Source organism: Castor canadensis, chromosome 5, assembly GCF_047511655.1.
Source record: "Castor canadensis chromosome 5, mCasCan1.hap1v2, whole genome shotgun sequence".
Taxonomy (NCBI): Eukaryota; Metazoa; Chordata; class Mammalia; order Rodentia; family Castoridae; genus Castor; species Castor canadensis.
In genome coordinates, this window is record NC_133390.1 from 5,227,440 (window position 1) to 5,251,816 (window position 24,377).

At 46.5% G+C, this 24,377-nt stretch overlaps 1 protein-coding gene across 3 annotated transcripts in view; it reads right to left on the reverse strand.

Annotated features, from left to right (window-relative positions):
• Positions 1-9,363, reverse strand: part of Igsf5 (immunoglobulin superfamily member 5) — a 41,343-nt gene extending 31,980 nt beyond the window's left edge. For 2 of the 3 annotated variants that reach the window (XM_020187480.2, XM_020187479.2), the window contains exons 1-3: positions 9,156-9,363; positions 6,435-6,512; positions 1,346-1,663 (exon numbers count right to left, since the gene is read on the reverse strand). In XM_020187480.2, coding sequence (XP_020043069.2) covers positions 1,346-1,663; positions 6,435-6,492 — 376 coding nt within the window. In that variant the 5' untranslated portion in view covers positions 6,493-6,512; positions 9,156-9,363. The remainder of the gene's footprint in view (positions 1-1,345; positions 1,664-6,434; positions 6,513-9,155) is intronic. The other variant, XM_074072623.1, reaches the window with a different exon arrangement.
• Between the last annotated feature and the right edge of the window lie 15,014 nt (positions 9,364-24,377).

The window sequence follows — 24,377 nt, forward strand, 5'->3', positions numbered from 1 at the left end:
AATGCAGAAAAAAAAATCTTTGGAAATTTCTCTGAGGCAAGCAAAGAAAGAGGTTTAAGAAATAATTTCAAAGACATGGTGTGGTCTTTGGTGAGAAATGCTGTCATAAAAATCCAGACTCTATTCATCCCAGTGCCTCTATAAACACTGTATAAATACCCTATTAAAAACTGCAAGGTGATCAAATTTTGATAAGAACATTCCAGATCCTGACCAGGCTCGGCGGCTCACATCTGTAATCCCAGCTACTCAGGAGACCGAGATTGGAAGCATTGCAATTTGAGGCCAGCCTGAGGGGAAAAAACAAGATTCCACCTCTATCAACAAGTCAGGCAGGTCACAGGCCTGTTGCAAGGGGCATTTGTAGGAAGATCAAGGTCTGAGGCTGGGCCTGGGACAAGAATGCAAAACCCTCTCTGAGAAATAACTAAAGCAAAGAGGGCTGCAGGCATGGCTCAAGCAGTAGAGTGCCTGCCTAGCCAAGTGTGAGGTCCTGAGTTCAAACCCCAGTACTGCCCTTCCCCAAAATATTCTAGGTTCTTGTAAAAGCATCCTTTTACTTTTTTTTTTTTGCTATGAAACACGATCTTCAGAACCTCAAAATTACCTTTAAGAATGAAAATTTTCCAAAAGAAAAAAAAGGAATGAAAAATAAGTTATCAAGTATTTAGTTTTGGTTTTTCCCTTTTCTGGTGTACTGTTCCCAAAGGTGTACTTTTGATTATTAACACTTTGGTTTGGGACAAGGTAGAGAAAGAGATTAGAAAAATCACCTAAGAAGACAAAAAAGTAAAACATATTTCAAAGTTGAAAATTAAAATAGGTGAAGAAGGATTACCAAGTGTATGAAAAACTAGAGACTGTCAACTGCCTTCAAAGAAAAGTGACTGCAATAGGACCTGAAGGATTTCCAGGATGTATTTCCAGAAAGTCTGTTAGAGCCTAGAGTCCATTAGAAGGACAAGTGTAAAACCCATTTCTAAGAGAAAGAAATAAGGAAAGGAAAGACAGAATGAGAAAGGAAAGGAGAAAGGGAGATGTAAGCTGAAGACTAGACTGTATATAGAAGAAGGGAAGGGATGAGGAAGAGCGAGGGAGGGGATGATCTAATTGAGATATATTGTAAGCACATATGTAAATGTCAAAATGTATCCCCCATACAATTATTATTTGCTAATAAAAATATTAAAAGAAAAGGAAGGGAGGGGAGGGAATAAATGCACACGCATTAGATTACAAGCGTGACTCCTGGGCGCAGACCGCAGCTCATCACGCAGTCATGGACTTCAGAAGTTCCTTTCCTCCCGGCGCTCTGATGGTGCCAGCGGCTCCTCTGTGCACTCACCTTGGACGGAAAGGTAGGCAGATCTGGTCAGGTCGCTGTTCTGCAGGCTGCATATAATCAGCCCCTCGTCGCTGAGCTGCACGTCGTGAATAAGCATCTCAGAGACAAAGTTGCCATCCAGGTCATAGCTCTCGGCGGTGAAGCGGTTGTTGGTGACAATGGACTCTTGGGGTGTGATGCTCAGGACCACGATGTCCTTAAGAGTCCACATAATGAGCTTCCAGCCTGGGGACACCGTGCAGTTGAAGCGGGCCTCTGAGCCTTGAAGGACCGTTGCATTCTTGGGACCGTCTATGATTTGATAACTGGATCCAGAAGCTAGAAGACAACCGGTTTTCATGGTGGTGAATGAAAATCTGTAGAAGTTAACTGTGTAGTTTAACCCTCCTGGGTCTACCACAGTGACCCCCTGGGAGTCCATTGACGGCTCAGCCTCCAGGTCTTACTGGTTCTTACACCACACCGGGGCTCCCCCAGTAAACCAGGGGCTGCCAGTGGGCACAAGACCACTGTCAGACCCCCCTTTCCACTCTCCTCCCCTAGCAGGGTGGCACTGGCTTAACTACTACTCCCCTAAAGTTCACAGTCACCAGATCCTCAGAAGGTGACCTCTAAGAATAGTATTTGCATGTGGAATTAGTGAAGGACCTCAAGATTCAGTGAACCCGGATGTAGGATGGGCACTAAACCCAAGCCTGGCTACCCTGTAAGAGAAAAGCAGAGGGGATCTGAGCCACAGATGCTCACAGAGAAGAGCACCATGAGCAGATGGGGGCAGAGATTACGCTGATGCACCTACATGCCCAGGAATGCCAAGGCTTGCCAGCAACACCAGAAGCCAAGAGAATAGCACCACTTCTACCAGCAATAGCCAGGACTTGCTGTCACAGTGGTGGAGCTGTGTTTGGGACTTTCCACTCTGAATTCCAGGTTCTTTCCCTACTGATTTCACTCAGAAGATGCCCTAGAACATGGCTTGCCTTGGCTTCCTCTCAGCCACCCTGTCAATCAAGGCACTCCTATTCCCTTTTGGGGTTGTCTGATCTCAGTAAGCCACCAGGTAGCCCACACTGGGTATCCCCAAGTAACAAACTTCCCCTCTTTCCTTCTGACCGTGTGAGGTCAGGTGCAAGGAAGGTTCTCAAAGAATCTCAGTGTAGTCCTAAACGTCCCTGGGGAAAAGTCACCCTGAGAGACACATAACAAAGCTTTAGCACCTCACTGAGCACCCAGAATACACTGCAGGAGCAAGTCCAGAAAGAAGGAACAGCCACTGTTCACTGACAGGAAGGAATGCCAGTGACCCCAAGGGAAGTCACACTGGCCACTGTGCCAACTGGGCTCCTCCCCTGACCCCTGAGTTACATTTTTTAAAAAAGGGTCCAGTATACACCCTAAGGGGACGATAAGCCAAGCCTACACCCCACACGGGAAGAAGGGTGAAGGTGATGGAAGTGTGAGCCCAGCAGGTCCAGCTGGGAGAACACGGGGGTGAGACCCACTGGCCCCCAGGAACCTAGGCAGCTCCAACAGAGGTGGAAACCTGTTTGGAAACAACTTCTCCTCCCCATGGTCATGACCTTGAGTGACTGCTGAGATCATTTCCCTTCCAAAGCCTGTCTTTAAATACCCACAAACTGCCCATGTGACCAAGCAGCCGTGGGACACTAGCAGGCCACAGCCTTACTCTGCAGCTGTAAGGAGGCAGGCCGGCGCGAGGGCTGTGCTGGAGGGAGGCTCTTTGACTTTAAGTTGACCTTTAAATGAAGAGAAAGCACAGGATCCTGAGCGCCAAGTTCCCTGACAGTTGTGTCACCTGCAGTCCCCTCTAGAGCCCTGAGTGACCTACCCTGGACCTCCCTGTCTGACTCAGAAGCTGTTCTGGTGAGTCTTTGGTGTCCCACCCTCCTTTCTCAGTGTCTTATCAGTGGGGACTCTTGAGTGACTGCCTGACATAAAACAAGTATGAGAAAATCATAACTAGGAACTTCAAGCAGCCACACCCCTCAGCTCCGATCCCCTTCCCTCAGAGCTGCCTTTTTCTGTAGAAGAGAGGTGCAAATTGGAATGAACAGTGGTGGAGCTCGTGTCTCCCCAGCCCAGAAGTCCCCCTCACCCAACACCATGGCAGAGGTCCCAGCTCCTGCTGTCTGCAAGATTCCTCCTTGAAATACTCTCATTCACACCACCCCTCCAACTCTTGAATCCCCACCTTCAGCCGTACCTCTTGCTCCTCTCCTCCCTACCAGGGGTCTCAGCTGACTGGCTGCCACCAAGGCTGACAAGTCCCTTTCTTCCACCCTGACATCCTCACAGCTTAAGTCACTCCTACGACACCGTGCTCACCAGCCTGTTGATGGTCCTTCAAAAACTGACCCCAATCCGAACACCATCCTTTTCTTGGCTGCCTAGATAACAGTTGGTGGTCTCCCTGTCATCAGGGACTTGAGGGTACACACCAAACCCCCTTCATTGTCCCACACTCCTCTTTTCCTTGCTCTGCCTGCAGACCCCACACGTTCTCTCCTCTCTCTCTTTCTTTCTCTCTCTCTCTCTCTCTCTCTCTCTCTCTCTCTCTCTCTCTCTCTCTCTCTCACACAAACTTTTTTTTGTTTTTTGGCAATACTTGGGTTTGAACTAGGCCTCACACTTGCTAGGCAGACACTCTACCACTTAAGGCACTCCACCAGCCCTTTTTTGTGATGGGTATTTTCAAGATAGGGTCTTGCCAATTATTTGCCTGGGCTGACTTCTAACTACCATCCTCCTGATCTCTGCCTCCTGAGTAGCTAGGATTATAGGAGTTAGACACCGGAGCCCAGATCTCACTTAAACTTTGTAGTGAACAGAAAAGCAGAGCTGGAGGTGTGGGTTACAAGTCAGGAGTAAAGAACATAAAGCAGAGGCAGAGAGAAGTGTTTTGATGATGAAGCTTCGGAAGGAGAAGGTGGGAATCAAAACACATCAGATGTTGGGAGCCACAGCAGAAAAGTGAGACATGAGGGAGGTGATCTCAGGGCAGGGTGAGAGCTGCCTGCCTAATTCCTGGGATTATGACAAGAAGAGCCAGTGACACTGCTGGGCCACCAGCCCCATCCAAATGCTCTCCAGTCTCCAGCCACAGGGAACGTCTCAAAGCATGTCTGATCCAGTACCTCTCCACCTCCACACTGCAGTACTTAAAGATTCCTATCGTTTAGGATCAGATAGTCTTTAATACTTTCATCTTTTAAGAGGAGTTCAGCCCACATCAACTTTCTCTCCAGCTTATATTTGCTCCAACTCCACCCTCAGGCTCCTGGACCTACTTTAGTTATCAAATTCATCAATTCATTGTAGCCCAAGGGCCTTTGCACAGGCAGTGAGCACCCTGGACTGCCAGTCTCCATCCTCAGCTCCTGGTCCCGTGTCTCCTCCTTGGGGATTCCTTCCCAGACCACCCTACTTGGGCTCTAAAACAGTGGTGTTTCTTTGAGGCAATTGTCGCAGTGGTGTTTTGTGCTGATTTTTGGTCTAAAGTAAGGCCGTTTCCATGCTAGGTTCTAAGCTGTGGTCACAGAACTGTGCTTGCTTTGCTCAGCCCTGCATCCCATGCCTCAGCCAAGTGGCACAGAGCAAGCACTCAGTGAATGTTTACTGAGTGAACAAATAAGGCGTGATGTCACCATCATGGTCAAGGTGGACAGGAGAGGAGAAGTCTGAGAAGAGCCCTGGGAACATCGTGGATGGCTCTGCCCACAGACTCTTGTATGAAGCATCCGAGGGGCTCAGTATCCACTACAGATTTACAAATTTGTTCATCATTGCAAATTTAGGCATGGACCCCACCTCCCTGTGTACTCTAGAATTAGCCCATATACTCTTGCCCTGCCAGAAGAGTCATATCCAAGCCTCAAAGGCTCAGCTTCACCAGGCAGAAAAATTCTCTCAGCAAATCCCAACCCAGAGTTCACCAAACTCTTACTCTTACCAAACCTCTGGAAGAGATTTTCACAATCATGGCTGAAATGGGCCTGTAGGGTGCTGTGTCCCTAAAATCTGCATTGGAGGGTGAGGTGGCTTGTTAACTCCAAGCTCAGTCCCTAAGCTCTTCCTTCCCAGGGACCTTGTTTCCACTCCACGCTACAGATGTGTAACCAGCCCTTCTAAATGCTTCGTGCTGTGTCCTTTTAGGCAGCGGGGAGGAGCGCTCTGAACACCTTGGCTCCCAAATACCTTTTAACACCACAGTCATGTGTTCCTGGACTGCAGGTGTAAGTACACCCAAACTCAAATCGCACCAAACGGTCCACCCTGCAAGCAGCACGCTCTGACATTCTCTTTTCTATTCTACCCCATTTCATTTTTCTCAACGCTGTCATGAACAGGCTTTGAAACACAAAGGCTGCCATCCAGAACAGAGGTACAGAGAGCAGGGCTGTCTGTGCAGTTAACAGTAGCATAGCGGGTCACTTTGAAGGGAGGGAGAGGAGGGTCAGACAGGGAGCTGTTCCTGGGATGCTCTTGTCTCCATCTTGGTCACACAGATGGCTGGGTTTGTGGAAGGTCACCTCGGTGGATTGCGCACAGGCCTTCGAGTCACTACCATAACAGGATCCAGCAGGGAAAAGCAGATTAAACTAGCAGCTGATGCACAGGACCCCAGTCTCTCCATGTCATCCTGTATAGCTGAGTAGGACCCAGAGGGAGACACAGGCCTCAGATGCTCATGAGTCCACCATACCCGACGCCCTGGGTGTGCTCACCAATGATGATGAGTCCTGAGTATCACTCATAGTGGGCCTCACTCTTGATATGTGAGACCTGGGAACCCCATGATACTGGGCTGGGGGAATTAGGAAGGCTTCCTAGGGGAGTAAAGCCAAACAGAGTGAAGAGGGGAAAAGCAGGTGGGAGAGATATTCAATAGGTGGGACAACTGTGGGAGGTACTGAGGCAACCCTGCCCCCTCCGTGGAGGCCTGATGAGGACGAGGTTGGCATCAGAGGCCTCCTGTACTGGAGCCACAGCAGGACTTGAATCCCTGGGGGGTGGCAGGAATAGCACTGCTGCAGATGACTATGGACACCTGCCACGCCAGTCGTCCTACCTGCCAGCCCAATCAGGACAACCAGCATGGCTAGGATGCCTCTCCAGCTGCCCTCCATCTCTGCATGATCTTCCTCACCTGGAAGAGAAAGCAGGCAGGTGACAACCAGGACTGAGGGACATCTGCCACTGAGGTGTCCTGGGCAGATAGGCTGTCTGCAGGGCAGTGGCAGCCTCACCTGGAACCATGGCAGAAAGGCACATCTTGGGCCTCCCCACGCCCACTGGATCAGTCAGCATTTCTGGGGGATGGGTGTGGCTCCAGTCACTGTGTTCACACAAGCCCGGGGTCTCTGGTGCAGCTAGATTCTGAGGATCTTTTTAAGAAACGACCTGACCCTGAGGCCACTGTAGATGGTGGGACACAGAAGATACACCCTGAACTCTGAACTGCTGGCCGTGACACATGGGTCTCATTTCCATCACCAGGAATACACCACCCACAATGGGCTTACATCCTCACAGGGGCAGAGGACAGCAAGAATACGTGGGTTATAGAGCCCAGCCAAGGGTGGCAGGAGGTGACGAGAGCAGCAGAACCAGGAGGGCATGTGTGCAAGGTGTGCTGGCCATCACTTGAAGCAGGTGGTCAGGGACAGACCTCTGAAGAGAATGAGATGAGTTGACAGCCATGTGCACATCTACAGAAAGAGCTTTCCCAGCCAAGGAAATGGCAGGTGCAAGGGCCCTTGGGTGGGACGATGCCAGCCATGTTTGAGGAACTGCCACCATCCACACCTGCTGGGCATTTCCACCCAGTCCCTCCAAAATGGGAAGCACCAGGTCCCATTAGGGGTTTGTAATGTGTGGACACACTGTTCAGGGCTGTGGTTTACTCTCTGATGAGCCCCGGAAGCAAAGCCCACAGTCAAACCCAGAGCAGAAGTACAAGATCTGAAATGGAGAAAAAACTACACCCCTCAGTCTGTGCCCATTTTGGAGCTGCTGAGTAAAACTGAGGGTGTAGGAGTGCAGTGACTCAGACATCACGTTCCAGTTCATGACCAAGTACTTCCAGCTCATGAGAAGGAATGGGAGCTTTTCACCCCCTTTGTTTCTCTGATGCATTCAGAAAGAAAACTTCAGTGTGCCCCAAACTATAGCTACTCGTGTCAAAATTTTAGGCTCAGAAAACCTTTGCTGTAATACTACAGCAGTAGCCAGCACCTTGAAATGACCCAAAGAGACAGAAAAATTGTGAATACATCTTGCAGCCAGTCACCCAACAGCCAGACACAACCCTGAATGACGTCACCGTCTTCCCAGATCCAGCAAGACTCAGTGTTCCACAGTGCCCAATAAATCATCTACTAATTGTCAAGGCTCACTTAACTCAACCAGAGAAAGAAATTGCCACCTGGAATGCGAGGCTCGGCAGAAGAGAAAGAAGACACTGAGCAGCCTGGCTCTGAAAGTGACACGTTTTACCAAAAGTGATAAGTGCAGGGCGTGAGCCCAGCATGATTGAAACTACAACAAGCCATAAACCAAAGTCTCTCTGGGACACATTGCCACCAATCTGCAATGACCAGTCTGGGCCAGTGGCAGACTAAGACAGCCTGATTAGCCCAGGACACATCTCACTGGGGGGACACCTTGCTGCTATGGCCATTGGCTCTGTCATGGAGAACAGAATAGACATCCGTGTTAGGGCCCAGCTGGGCTGCAGGGAAGGCCAGGAGCCAGTGGTGAGGTGGTGAGGTCACACCAGACATGGCCTGTGAGGATCCAGCATTTGAAGGAGTATAGGATTGGCATATTGACATAAAGTTTATTTCAAGTGTGACGAAACCAGACACGCTGTTTTCATTAGGTGAGGACAGTGCCAGGTGTTGTTGAATCTCCCTTCATACTGTGACCCAGGCCTGAACCTCAGCCATTGTGACATGGAATTATGAATGGCCTACCTTTAGCTGAAAAGCTGTCATACCGTCTTAAAATCTGAAGTTTTGTCAAGTTTTATCCAACAGACAGGATTCAACCCTGCACCCAGTCTTTACCAGCCTGGCTAGGCAAACACACACAGAAAACTGGAAGGGACCACCAGCCTCATCCATCCCTCAGGAATTAAAATGGGATCTCAATTATCCCCTTATTTCTGGTTTCTGGAAGTAGTCTGACATTGTAACTTCCAAAAGGCCTATGAAGGCCCAGCAAGGAGCCCAAGCCCACACAGAGCAGAAGACAAGGGGCTGGAATAAACAAAGTAAGGGGCTCGTTCAGCCTCCTGCATAGCCAGGCCCAGAGCTTCTCCTCCATTCTCCATGCTGGAGACTGTGGCTCTGTGCACCCCACAATCAAGGCCAGCCCCCTCCTTCAGGACACGCCTCCTCCTTCAGGGCCTTCTCAAAGAGCCCAGAGGTAGAGGTTAGAGGACAATTCTCATGGGGTCTTCTTGTGGGGTGCATGGTTGCATTTACAAAAGTGTCCCCAGAGCCACAGGACCTGCCCTCATTTTCCAGCAGTTGAGTCTTGAAACTGCACCCCCAATCCTAGCAGCACCCCTGCAGAGGCGTTCGCTGGGTAGAACTGCCTGGAATTTCTGAGCTCACAGGGCAGTCCTCGTGAGTAATTTTTAACTCTGGAAGCTGGAAAGTAAATGTCACAAGTGTGATCGTCCCAGACATTTATTGGACAGCCAGCAAACGGCCCCCTGCAGGGCACTGAGGATGAACCCACCCGAGACACATGGCTACCAGGGAACCATGTGCTGAACTCTTACCTACTTCAGCAGGTAGACTTCCTCCCTGTCCTCACAGCCTTCCTGGCTGCTGTCCCTCTCTCCCCACACACACACACAGGAGACAGAGTCCAGTCTGGCCGGCCACGGCTCCTGGCTGCTCTCGCCAGGTACCAGGAAGTTCCTCCTGGAGCCACTCTGCCCTGTCACAGGCCAGGCTGTCAACACTGAGGTGCAGGGAGGTGTGAGCTCCCAGCCTCAGGGGAGGGAACACACTCCATTAATCATTAGCCAGCCCCAAAGAGCTGCCAAACACAGGAAGTCCTGGCCCAGGCTCAGTAGGCAGTGCCCTCCAAGCTCCCCCAGGAGCCTTCCTCAAGTCCTTCAGAGTCAAGGCCAATCTCAAACTCCAGTCCTTGTTCATCTGTCCTCTTCCAACAGCTGCAGCCTGACAGAACTGTCCTGCCCAGTGGCAGAACAATGGCCTGGTGGACCTCACTCCTCTTGCCTTCCAGCAAAGCCCAGGGCTGGTGAAACCAGTTTCTCTCCTAGGCAAGCCCAGCATCCACAGGAGCCAGGCCTTTGAGAAAGAAAAAGGCCTTAGGGCATCTGCTCTGGACCGTGACAGCCTCTAGAGGGAAACACATTGTCCTGGAGTGTTTCCCTGGGGACTAGCAGACCACAGACCTCCATTCTCACCCAACCCCTCAAAGACTGAGCGCACACTTGAATTCATAGCTTGAAGCAGTGATGGAATTTGGAGATGGAGCCTTTGAGTAACCACTAGGTCAGGAGGGTGGGATGTTGAGATGGGATGCCCTTATAAGAATAACAAAAAACGAGAGGGTACGTGTAGGGAAAGGCCACGTGAAGACTCAGTGAGAAGCTAGGAAGACGGTCCTTAGCAGCACGGAACCTTCTGGCATCTTGATCTTAGAATTCTGGCTTCCAGAATTGCAAGAAATCTATGTTACTCAAGCCGGTCTGCTTGTGGTATTTTGTTATACCAACACAGGCTTTTCCTTCTTCCTCCTTAGAAAATGACCAGCTCTGAAAATCTGTGTTTCTGCTGGGATAACCACCTACTCTAAATTGTAAATATTTTAGCCTTTACTGCTTTGGTATGAAAATAAAAGCTCTTTTTGATAGGAATGCATTTTTTTCCCCAAGTTCTTTACCAATACTAAATCTCTGTGGCAAAACCTTACTTAAACCAGCTTTATTCCTGAGTTGCCTCCTCCTTGGACATTAGTACTTGCCTGGGACTGTCACACACTTAGAAGTTGTCACCCCAGGTCAATATAATCAGGAAAACATTCAATGGGGAGTCCACCCAGAAAAATGAACTGAAAGTAGAAGTGATCCAAACTTCTAATTCCTATGCACTTAAAAGAATACAACTACCTATTCTATTTACTCAAAGAGCTCTAGACTTTTGACTAGCAATTTTGGTCTTTACCTGATTCTGTGGTTTACTTGTGTAAATACTGAATTTTCATAATCCTTTTTAATTGCAGGAAACTCTCATCATCTCTAGTAACTAACTCAGCCAGCAGTCTGCTCAGTGTCTCAGAAAACCGCCCCTTCAGTCACAGTGTCAAGTCCAATTCCGTTCCCACGGACCATGGGACCAGTTTGATCATACAGCCCACCAATTCTATGGGTCGTATTTTGAGAACATTTGATGCTTTCCAGTCATCCAGGTGTTACAGGAGGCCCGGGGTTTATGTCAAGCTCGTGTAGGGGGTTGAGATCAAAGAATTGATCCAAGAGACAAGGAGTATGTGGCAAGGCAGCAAAGTTCATAGAAAGCTGAAAGTGACACTGGCAAGGGAGAAACTGCTTCTCCAGCAGCACAAGTTCTTCAGCTGCTCTGGCGTCTATCTGGCTTTTATGTGGTTTGAGTCAGGCTGGTGGGAAACATGGGTGCTTCTGCAGGTGGCATTAGGGTGATTAGCAGATTTAGGGTGATTGACAGGTGACATATAACTGATATCTGGCTGTGCATGCCCCTCCCCATAATTCACTCTGTTTTAATTGTGTGCATGAGTAATATTCATGAAGTCTTAGGTAGGGAAAAGCACCTAAAAGTTTACTAAAGGTGACGGGTGGGCTGTACTAAGCATGCCTCCAGAACTGGCTGGAACCACTTATCTCCCCTCCCCATTTGGCAGGATGCAAGAGACCACAGAACTGCAGCATTAACCACAAATGGAGGTGGGGGAGAGTTTCTAGGTGGTCTGGGGAGTTTCAGATCTTATCTCCCCTATTGGTCTTCACGTCAACCCTGTGCACCCTGGACTCCTACATCATAGGCACAGGGGGTACCATGGGACCAAACAAAGCACCTGTCCTCGCAATGCTCACATTCTGGTGAATCTTTGGCATGTGGGGAGTCAGCACTGGGCCTCAGGAGCAGCCTCTACTTCCCATGATTGCTTTCTTTGTGTGTGTGTGTGTGTGTGTATGTGTGTGTGTGTGATGTATGTGTGTATGTGTGTGTGTGATGTGTGGTGTGTGTGCGTATGTGTGTATATGTGTGTATGGGTGTATGTGTGTGTATATGTGTGTATGTGTGTGTATGTGTATGTGTGGTGTGTGTATGTGTGTATGTGTGTGTATGTGTGTATGTGTGTGTATGTGTGTATGTGTGTGTATGTGTGTATGTGTGTGTATATGTGTGTATGTGTGTGTATGTGTATGTGTGGTGTGTGTGTATGTGTGTGTGTATGTGTGTGTATGTGTGTGTATGTGTGTGTGTGTATGTGTGTGTGTATGTGTGTGTATGTGTGTAGTGTGTGTATGTGTGTGTGTATATGTGTGTGGTGTGTGTATGTGTGTGTATGTGTGTATGTGTGTGTATGTGTATGTGTGATGTGTGTGTATGTGTGTATCTGTGTACGTGTGTGTATGTGTGTATATGTGTGTGTGTGTATGCGTGTGTGTATATGTGTGTGTGTGTGTGTGTGTGATGCTGGTGTTTGAACTCAAGGCCTACTCCTTGAGCCACTCCACTGGCCCTTTCTTGTAGCATTTTTTCAAGATAGAGTCTGAACTATTTGCCTGGGCTGGCTTCAAACCACGAACCTCCTGATCTCTGCCTCCTGAGTAGCTAGTTACAGGCACAGCCCATGGCTGCTTTCTTGAGACCTGGGTTACTTGATCCTCTGCAGGATGGCAGGAGGAGGGGAAGAGGGTGAATCATAGCAGAGGGATTAATGATGGTGAGTTAATGACAGCTGCAACACCACCTGCAAGCAAACAGTGTGCTGAGTGATCACCCTGGGAAATACTTACCATGCCCTGAGTCATGTTCCAAGAGCTTTTCTTTCCTCCCCTCTAGAAGCCCCACAAAGGCTCCTGAGGCTGACTGCATTTCATCAACAAGCAGACTGAGGCAAAAGCAGAGTGACAATCAGCCCCCCTCAGAAGAACACCTTGAGTTGATAAGTTGCTTTTAATATTTATTACTCATTCATTCATTCAAAAATTATTTTGAGCTTTAGTTTGTAAGAGATCCACATATGCTACCTCAACATATGGGAGTGATGTGCTGGGATACTCTGGTGTCAAGGCTCCTTTGTTCCACACTTAGATGGAAATCAAAGGCAGACTCGAGCAGCAAAGGTCAGAGAAGTTTTATTTGTAGAGAAGAGAAAGGAAAGGCCGCATGGGAGGACATGCAGCAGGACCCGGAAACCGGTAGTCTGCTAAGTCAGGTTGGACGTTGGGTTTTATAGCTTTTTTATAGCAAAGATTTTGGCATAAACAGGTGTCTCTTGGGAAAGAGAGGTATCTCTCCAGCTCAAACAGGTGTTTCTTGGGAAGGAGACAGGGCGTTTCTCCCCATGGCTAATCACCATCTTTTGGGAACACATGGACCTCCCACAGTCCATTCTTCAGCAGTACAAAGATTATTTTGAGCTGAAGGCAATTGAGAAAAACCAGACACAGGAGAAGCTCTCTGCCTCCCCCATCTGCCTAAAAGCAGGACATAAATTCCCTTGTGACCCTCCCCTTGCCCTATAGGGAAGAAAGATCTTTATCACTTGAGATGGAGACAGTGCTAAGACAAGTCTGGATAGACTGAGCCTTCCTAAATTACCCTTCTCCTCCATTGTTTTGTCATGAGAGAGCTATGTCAGAAATAGACAGACATGCTTGTATCTTCCCGCAATGTCAGAATTTATTAAATAACGAATTCACAAGCTATGTCGAGTTCATTGGCATTAATTCCACAAGTACTACTGATTTCACTTGGTAGCTATGAGCCACTGGTAAACAGATTGTTTTATTCTCATCTTGATTACTATTTTCTCTCAGATCACACGTTATGCTTCATAATAACACATAGGTTATAGAATGGCTAAGACAAAGTTAAAGCAGCTGTTGGTTCAAAGAAGTCTTGCTACTTCCAAAATGTAACAAGGACTCCCTGAAGACTCGGAATCCATCTCATTCTCTACCAAAGGGCACTGCCATCCTTACTCTCCACCAGCCAGCATAGGGAATTCCACTCAGGAGTCCCTGTGCAAGGGTGGAGTGGTGAATGGATTCTCCCCTTTCCTTCTCTCTTTCCACCAGCCAGCACAGGGGAAGCCAACATATTCACTTGATTGTATCCTTAAGTACTGGAGATGCTTTGATCCTGCTAACCTAAAATAAGATGACTAGTTCTCTTCATAGCCCATTTAAGATTATTTACTATTCCTTACAGGCTGCTTGGTCTTAGGGTTTTGAAAAAAAATCCCTAAGGTATTTTTCTGGTAACACTGAAGGTACTAAGTTTAAGCTAAGTAAAAATTATTTTAAATGCTTCTAATACTGCTAGTGCTTTATACGTGTATCTAAATGTCATAAATCGTTTCTAAAGTTAAAAGTGTAAACAGCTATACTTCTTTTATCTAAGGTGTCTTCTATCTGGTAAGGTCTTTGACAGTTCTGGTCTTTATGACAAATGCTAAAAGTTCTGCTTCTTAGGACTGACATCTGTTTGTCAGACATTGGCTAGATAAACATTGTTTTGTATATATAATATACAATTGAGCATCAAAACAGGGGCTATTTGAAATTATTGACACTGCTTTCCCTTAACCATTGGAAAATTTAGGGTTTTTAATTGTCAGTACTGTATTGATAATATTTACCTAACTAAAATTCAAGGTTTAAACCACGATGCTAACTGGCTCCTTTATATGTTAGGTGTCTTTATGTTCAAGTATATAAGCCTTCTAAAATAGTTATAAAAAGACAGTGTATGAAGTTGGTGTCTTAACTCCTTTTACAAGTGTGTATATTCCCAATTGTAATGAGAGGTTTAGTAGTACTATACTATTACATTAAGTGCTAAATCATGGTTACTTTAAGTTTTGTCATTACAGTTCTGATCATACTGGAACATTTACAGACAAGCTTATGGAAAATGACTCTGACAAGTGTTTATCTGTCAGCTAGGATAGACATTCTTAAATATTGGGGTCATTTTGTATTTTCCTTGGAAAGCTTTATAACTGTTGTCTGCTGACACTTTACAAAAATTTGAAGGTGTCAGTATACCACCTATGGGACAATTTGATTTAATTAAGCCCAGCCTAAGAGGCATTTTTTAAATAAATCTCTTTGTTGCTTAATTTGGCCAAAAAGGTCATATTGGCACTGAAAAAAAAAAGAAGTCTTGCTGAAAGCAAGAGAGAGATGTGATAGGATAAAAAGATGACCACTGCAGGTGGCAAGAGAACATATTAACATAAGGAACCCAGTCACAGAGCTGTTGAGGCCAGTGGTGTGAAAATGCAGAGCTGGCTCAAGTACAATGCTGGTTCAAGGTGCAAAGCTAGTTCCAAGCTTACTGGGCCAAACAGAGCAATTGGAGTGAATCACATAAGGCAGGTAGATCATCCTAAGCTGATGCCCCAAGGATAGACTTGGGAGATTGCTGCCTGTCGATGCATGACACAGTCACTGGATGGTCTGGTGATGGGCTGGTGTGTGTGCCATACTCCAGTGTGAGGTGCTTCCCTCTTTCTATGGAGGCTGATTTATAATCCAGGTGAGGGGGTTGCATCATTTGTTGGTCTGGTGTGTTCAACAAATTCGTGAGCCTGGTTTTTCTTTTTTAAATTTTTGAATTTTTACGTTAATAATATGAGGGGATTTCATTATCACAATTCTATACATGCATTCAGCCTTCAACGTACCTCTTTATATTCACACTCCCCCCTCCCGTTCCCCCTCTTTCAGTGTTCAGTGGGTTGCATTATGCAGTCTTCATATGTAAATATACAGCATACTTCCTTCCTTTTCACACCTCAGTATCCTCTCCTTCCCCTCCTGCTGATCCCCCAGGCAGCCCCAAACATACACTGATGTCTGTCTATCATCATCATCTTAAGTCTAGGTTCCACAAATGGGCTAAAGCTTGGCTTACTTTGTTCAGCATGATGGTCTCCAGTTGTTGGGCACCTGGGCTGATTCCACAGTTTGGCTATTTTAACAAGAGGCTGCAGTAAACATGGGTATGTAGACATCTCTCCATTTTCTGACATGGGGTTGATAGACCCATGTGTCTATAGATGGTAATCTTTTATTTGCATAAATAAGTTATTTATCAATCTGCCTCATGTTTTATGCTGGACAGATGGTGGTTGGTCCACTTGTACAAATGAGATATGGAGTCATTCTGACTTAGCATTTACAAAATGGAACGCACTGCTGATTTACAAGATGGCGTCACCCAGGGCAAGGCATGGCCTGAAGGCTACTGTTCTATATGATATGGAGGAACTTAGAGCAGGGCTCACCCTGACTGCCACCATTTCATTCATATATTTACTTTCGCTAATTTGTCACCTAGAAGCTCAGACACCTTTTCCTTTGTCTTGTCACATCTTCACAATTAATTGTCTTTTGAAGAAATGGTATGTATCAAGAGTCTAACCTCTTGGTATAGTCTTTACTTTCTACCAATGCCTCTATGTACATAAAAGTCAAAATATTAATATCAAATAAAATGTGTTGCTTTTTCTCCTACTCATCTAGTTTTTTTCAATGTAATTCACATGTCCCAGCCACTGAACCTAAAAGGGTAGAGGAAAAGATTTTTTTTTCCTCCCCTCCAAGGCCCTGTGCTAGGAGCTGGTAAGAGGGAACAAAAGGTGAACCAAATAGAGAGACTGAAGGAGTCAAAATATTAGTCAAATAATCACAGAAATACACACAGTTTGCTTTATCTTACATGAGCTGTGTCCCCAAATGCCTAGCATAATTCAAGACTCAAATAATCCCAGGACAATAGGCCATCAGAATGGAAACCTAAGGTTGATGTGGTGAACTGTTCCCTGATGTGTTTTTTATTCTCCCAACCTCTCTACTCATGTTTAGAATATCACTGGGGAGATGGGGAAGGTCATGAGGACATGCTGATTACCCCTGATTTTCCCTGCCAAGTTTCCCAGCCCCACCCTATCCCCAGCACTACCACCAGAAAATAATGCCAGAGCTTCTAGACAACTCTGCCATCACAATGAGTGTCGTAACAGCAATGTACATGCACTAACGATAGTCACTCAGAAGTCCTATAGCAAGTGCATGTAGGGTCCCCACTGGTGACCTTGGGCCTGGACTCTTCCTATTCACCAGGTTTCTCAGAGGCCACCAGGTCTCTGAAGCTTTTTGGGGGGGATGGTGTAAATTGGGAGGTTTGGATTATTTTGGGGTTTGAACATAAAGACGGCCTTTGCTGATATTTTTAGCCCTTGTTATTTTTAAATCACAAAGTTCAAATTTACCTAAGGTATTGAAGTGGCAATTCACTGAGGCTCTGAAGGAAGCTGAGGAGGTGAAGAGAGGCTCTGGGAGGCCTGGGAAACTGGGTCTGAGCTCAGATGTGAGGTGGGTGTTAGGGATAGGAAGTGCCACTGTGGAGACACCACCTCTTGGGACACAGGGGACAATATATCAAGGCAGCAGAGCAAGTGCCCCCCCCAAGGTCACGTCCAGGAACTCAGTTTTTATCTTCAGCTGTACAAAGAAATGTGGAGTCTTGGAGCTGAGCTGAGAAGACTATGAGAGTGTCTGATTTCACAGGACCCAGCTGTCCTTGTGCTCAGCCACAGGACACAGAGAGGAAGACAAAAGATTGTCAGGCACAGAAATGCAAGCAAACTTTGTCTCCTGATCAACCATTGGTTTTGCCCTGTGGACATTGACCAGTTTCTAGTCTATTTGAAAACCATCAGTGATGGTACCTAAATTCATTGAATCTCCTACGATGTCTTACTGGTTCCCTGTTATTAACGAGTTAAGATTTTTGACATGTGTGCATTTTACATTTGTAGGAGAACCATCATCTCTATTTTTAAAAAATCCTTTAACAGGAACCTTTTGAGGAATTCAGGTCTGTGGTCTCTATAAGTATTTGGGAAATAATAAATAAGTGGGCCAATAGTTAACTGTAGCCACCCCAGAAACAGCAATTTTGCATCAGGCCCAATTAAATATAACTAAGAAAATAATCTCCTCTCTAGAGAAGTATTATAAATGTCTCATGAATAGCATCAGTTATTTTCCTTATTAAAGAAGTGGTACATATGCAGTATAGAAAACTGGAAAATGTAGAAAAGCATAAAGAAGGGAAATTTTAAACCATATTTCAGTTAAGCCACCATGGTAGACAGTGGTGTTGACCAGCAAGGCATACTTCTGTTTCAATGTCCACGTTGCACCCCTTCTTAGTAACCAGTTTGTTCCCCAGTATTCAGCATGTTATTTGCAATGCGTGCAAATAGCTCTGCCTACTGGAGACACACATGGACCTGAGGAGGTCCCTCTGCTGGACTTCAGTTGCATGCAGTTTTCATCGCTGTAAGAGGTGAACAGCACACACAATATGTTCCTTGGAGTCAATTCTGAAAAACATAATTGCACTCCAGAGTTATTAAGAAGTTCTGTGGTTACCAGGAGTCCAGGGGAACAAGGAATGAATGGGCCAGGCATAGACAGAGGACTTAGGGCTGTGCTGCTGGCTGCTCTGTAGAACACTGGGGGGTGGGGGGTGGCTATGTCCCTCGTGGGTGAGTTCCCCAGAAAGAAAAGGGGAGTCTTCAAACTCAGCCCTTTAAATTCCTGCCCCTGCACACAGAATAAGAATTTCAAGGAGGGCCCCAAGGCAAGGAACAAACAGTGAAGAGAAAGGACAGATATGCTCATAGATGAGGCAAGGTGTACAGAAGGACACTGAGCTGGATTTTTTAGCAGAGGTCTGAACACTAGGGGAAGTGGGGCGGGGATTCCCATTGCAGAATTCTTAGGCTAAGTGGCCCTCTTTGTTCGAGGCACCTGGTACACCTCAACCACACCTCAAAAATGCACACATGTCAAGTACATCAAACACCAGTGACAGTGCACGGACATCATCAGCCTGTCCCAGGCCCATTAAGTCTGAGATGATTAACTCCAGGCCTTGGCAACATGGATGTCTGTTCTTTGTTGCCTTAAAAGGTTTTCTTTTGTTTTTGTTTTCAGCAGTGCTGGGGATTGAACTCAGGGCCTTGTGCTTGCTAGGCAGGTGTTCTACCACTTGAACCATACCCCCAACCCTAACATCTGCTTTCTGTGACTTCCTAATAATCACCTTTCAAATGAGGAGAATGGAATGGACCAGGCAGTTTTCTTGAAGATGTGCATGCATGATCCCTAGGACACAATAGTCACCTGAAGCAAGGACAAAAGTGGGAAGGTCACCGTTTTACTGCTAAGGGAGGGAGCTAGTGGCTGCTTGTACACAACAGCTCAGGTTCTATGTATTATGTTTGTCTCTGAATTCCTGGTTTCTGCTTCTTCTGGCCCACATCCCTGGTCTGTCTTGCTTCAGATCTGTGTCATTAAACCTTTTCCAAACCCACAGAATGTGTGACACCAAGAATGACCCCCCTATAAACCATAGAGACTGGCGACGACAGTGTCAACATAGGTTCACCCTGTGACTGGTGGACCCTCTGGCAAGGGTGTTGATGGAGGGATGCTGTAGGAGTCCTCTGGGCCTTCTGCTCAGCTTTTCTGGGAAGTTGGCATTCCTCTAAATTAAGTCTGTGGGGAAGTCTGTAGTATTAGCCAGACCTTAGGAGAGCTGGGGTCCCCAGGTGATAGCCAGTGTGTCAGCACCAGCAGCCATTTCATTTTTGACAATTCAGCCAAAATTCATCACTGTTTTAATCACAGGAGAAATGTGCTAGCAATGTAGGAAATTCGGAAAAATGCACTGAAGTCATTAGTGGAACCCACAGCCTTGCCACTCACAGGCTCCTCCAGGACAGTCTTTGTCACAAAGTCTTTTGTTCCTGTGTGCACGTTGTACACATGTGTGTCTATGAGTGTGTGTACATCTGAATGTCTATGTCCACACCTACGTTTCTGTAAGTGTCTGTATGTGTACACCGGTGTGTCTGTGTGTGTGCGTGTACACACCGTCTGTGAGTGTGTATATATGTGCATACCTCAGTGTCTGTAAGTATGTGTGCCTACCTTTGGGTTTGTGAGTGTACATTACACCTGTGTGTGGGTGTGTATTTGTGTGTATACTTATGTATCCGTGAAGGTGTGTGTACACCTGTGTGTGCATGTATACTTGTGTGTCTATGAGTGTGCGTATGTGCACATCTATTGATGAGTGCGTGTACCTGAATGTGTGTGCTATGTTTCAGTCTCAAGTTTTATTGAAGTATTATATGGAACTTTATATTCTAATTTTCCTTTTTCACTCCACCAACTATCCTGGGTTGAATAGCACCTACACAAAATTGATGTCCACACAGACCCTCAGAGTGTGACCTTATTGAATAAAAGGGCTTTTGCAGATATAATTAGGTAAATTGAGATGAGAATTTAGTTGGCTAAGGGTGACTAATATGACTTAGGTTCTTGTAGGAAGAGACGAGTTAGGTCAAGAGGCAGAGGGAAACTACATGGAGCTAACCAGAAGTCTTGTGCAGACAAAGGCCAGCAGCAGCCAGCCAAGGGATACCAAGTACTGCTGGCCACCACCAAAAACAAAGAAGGGACAAAGAAGATTCCTTCTTGGAGCCTTCAGAGGGATGGTGGCCCTGCCAACACCTTGCTTTCAGGCTTTTGGCCTCCAGAACTGTGACAAAATAGATTACTACTGTTTTAAGACCTGTAGTCTGTGGTGTTCTCCAGTACCAGCACCGGAGAAGCTAATATGCACACGTAACCAAATGGCTTAACTGTTTTCCATAGGTTCATGCATTCTTATGAAATAATTTTAAGTGGCTAAGCAGTTACTATGTTTTATGGATGTACCAATAGTTATTTAAAGAATTCTTTATTATCAAACATTAAAATATCCCTATGTCTTAACCACTAGAAATATTTTAACTCAATAACTTCATATTCCTTCATGTATTATGTAGTAGAATACAATGCTGTATATACAATTTTATATATTTTCTAATTGGATACTGTATTATAGGCATTGTTCAATAGCATTAAAAACCATTCCTGAACATAGTTTCAATGGCTTCATAATAATAGGCCCATTATAATAACCGATATCATGACGATATATCACAACGACCGTAAGAACACCCATGTGGTTAGCCGTTATTGGTGTTTCCATAACTATTTTTCAATAGTGCAAATAAAACTGAGATTAATATATTCATCCATTCAGGGTTGTGGTTGCTTTCTTTCATTTTGCACTTGGTACTAGAACTTACTTTAGGCTCCTTTAAATAGAATCAAACATCAAAACAAGATCACTTTAAAATTAAGTGAGAGTTCAGTTCATTTCTATAACTACACCCATTTGCAGCCCCACCCCAGGGTGTCTAAGATGATTCATGTCACCCTCAACAGCATTCAATGTTGTCATTTTCCTAAGTGTAGTGGACCTGGGTACAAGGCTGGTACGTCTTCCCCCGGAACCAAGAATTTGCAAACTGCTGTCTGTCCATTGAGCATTGATTAACAAAATCCTGTGAGGACTGGGCCAGGACAGTGTGGCCCTAAAGTTGCAAGGGGTGTTTTTTCCATCAGGTAAGACTGTCATGCATCTTATCCTTACTGGCTCTAATTAAGTCATCTTCAACATCAGTCATATCACCATAGACATAGCAGCAACCACTCCAAAACTTATACGCTTAAAATAAGAAGAACCACTTGTGATCAGGGCAGCGCCCCACACAAGGTCAGCTGGGACAGATGGAGTAAGGATGGAAGATCCACTGTCCAGGCAGTTCACTGGGCTGGTGGAGTGGCTCAAGTGGTAGAGCGCCTGCCTAGCAAGTGTGAGACCCTGAGTTCAAGCCCCAGTACCGCCAAAAAGTAAAAGTACCAGGGCAGCTCATTCACAAGGCTGGACAGCTGGTCCTGGCTGCTGGGTTGTGGCTGGGCTGAGGATCTTGTCCTCCCCATGTGGCCTTTTCCCAGCGGCTGCTGAAGCCTCCTCACAGCCTGGCAGCAGGGTCCCAGACCCATGGATTCTCAAGACCAGGAACAAAGGCTGCTAGCCTTCTACAGCACAGACCTAGAAAGCAGCTCAACATCACTGTATTGGATTTCCATTGCTGAATAACAAATGGGCACAAAGAGGCTTGAAACAGTGCTCATCCACTACATGCAGAGGTCCAGAGCGGCTGGACCAAAGCCAAGGTGTCATGACTGATACCTGGGTCCTCGGCTGGAGGCTCTGGGAAGGAGTCCACATCCAGGTTCATTCAGTTCGTGAGCTGAATTCAATTAAGGGACTGCTGTCAGCTCCCAAGGTCACCCTCATTCCTTGGCATGTGCCCCCTCCACCATCAAATCCTCCTTCCAGCTTCAAGTCTCTATCTTCCTCTTCCATGGCCAGCTGAAAATAGACTCTCTGCTGTTAAAAGGCACATGACAGTGACTGGGCCCCTGGGACAATCTCTTTGCCTATGATGTAATACAATCACTAGGGTGAGCTTCTCCCACACTCAAGCACAAGGAATGATGGAAGCTTGTGCCTTGTGGGGGGGACATTTTAGAACTCTCCCTACCACATCCAACCCACAGCGCTCTAGTGGTCAACCAGCCAGAGCCTAGGTTTAGGAACAGAGGACATGGGCCCTCCTCTCAATGGAGGCAAGGTGAAGCATTTGGGGGCCCCTTTTAAAAGCACATCTTCAAATCCCTTTAGCTGTGAAGGGAGGATATAGATGAGTAGGAAGGATAGCCTGTGTGAACAAGGACTTCCTGGGTATATTAGTCATCATTTTCTGTCATTGCAACAGCAAAATACTCAAAGCAATTAAATTTATAAAGAGAAGAGGCTTACTTACCTCACAGTTCTGGATGTTTGTGTCAGTCAGATTTCCAAAAGAAAAGGTTTATTTGGGCTCATAGTTTCTGAGGTTTCAGTTTATCGTGGTTGCTTGGCTCCATTGCTTTGGGCCTGTAGTGAGGAAGAACATGGTGGTGAGGAGTGCAGAGTGAAGCTAAGCCACTCACTCAGGGCAGGTGAGAAGCAAAGAGTAAGAGAGGAAGGGGCTGAGGTCCCAATATCCCAAATTCCTCCCTCTAGGCTCCAACTCCTAAAGGTTCCACCACCTCCCAATAGCACCGATGACGACCAGAGACCAGACCTTTATCACCTGAGCCACTGAGGAGATTTCAGACCCAAAGCACAGCAAGGCTCAGGGGCTGACACCAGCATTAGCTCAGCTTCAGACAGGACCTCACAAAGGATAGCACGTGCGGGTACTGGTGGCTCACACCTGCAATCCTAGCTACTCAGGAGGCCGAGATCAGGAGGATCACAGTTTGAGGTCAGCTCAGGCAAATAGCTTGCAAGACCCTAGCTCAAAAAAAAACAACACAAAAAAGGGCTGGTGGAGTGGCTCAAGCAGTATAGTACCTGCCTAGCAAGCTTGAGGTCCTGAGTTCAAACTCAGTACTGCCCCCCACTCCAAAAAAAGAACACATGAGGGAAAGAGATTATAACCCAAAACAATAACCCAAAGAGAGACTGAGGACCCAAAATCCCTTCCAAATGACCTAAGAGCCTCCCTTCCTGGCCCTCCTAAGGGGTCCACACATCTGTACTACCAAACGGAAGGCCAAGCCTCGAACACATGCACCCTTGGGAGACAGAGCACATCCAAACCATGACTGCATCAGCAAGCTCTCAGCCCAGACCTCAGGCCTCCAGGAGACAAGAAGCCTGGAGATCTGATTCTGTCAGTAGGGAAAGGACAGTGTGTGCCAGTGGCGAGAGGACTTTGTGGTATGCCAAGTCCAGCATACATTACATTTGAGGACTTCCACTGGTACCAGGCCTTGAAATCCAGGGTAACCCCACTGGGCCCTGTCTGTGCATCACACAGTTCATACTATAGTCATGGGACAAAAAGCAGAATGAAAGTGGCCCTAGAAGGTGAACCTCAACTTTTGAAAGACAAAATGCATTTTGAAAACAAAGCATAGCGCAGTATAAATTTCCTGTGAAATACCATGATCTGATTTCTTCTAGTCTACCTTTACTGCAGAGTTCCTGGTGTGGGCACATCAAAGTGGCTTGACATCACAGGTATGCACGGCTGAGTCTAACCACATTGGCCTTTTTTGGCAATTAGTACTTGCACGGGGGCTGCTGGTTGCTCAGGAAACAAAACTCCCTGGATGTTTTTGTTAGCGTTAGGGAAGAATCTTCCTGGCTTCTGAGAATGGGAATTAAACTTAGTTTGGCTTCAGATATGAACATCAAGCAAGCTACCGTGGGTTGAAATGCATCCCCCAAAAGACACATTGGGAGTCTAATCTCCAGTACCTGTGAGGGTCACCTTATTTGGAGATGAGTTAGAGTGAGCCCCATACTAGTATGACTGGTGTCCTTGTGAGAAGGAAAATGTGGACGCAGAGGCACAGAGGAATGAGGACAGGGGAGACCCAAGAACAAGCCAGGATGACAGAGGCGGAGACTGGATGACGGCCATAAGCCAAAGAATGTCTGGGCTACCAGAGGCAAGAAGAGGCCAGGAAAGATCCTTCCTTTGCAGGTTTGGAGGAAGCAAGACTCACTAACACCTTGCCCTTCGATATCCAGCCTCCTCACAACATGTTTTCTGTGCAAACCATCGGATTGTGGTTCTGAGTCACAGCAGCCACAGGACAAGGCATGAGCGTGGGCTGACCTCACTGCTTTCTCCACTTGCTCCACAGATCCCAGAAAGTCTGACGTCCTGCTCACCTTGACTAGTGTTGCTCCTCTCCCATCCCACTCTGCTT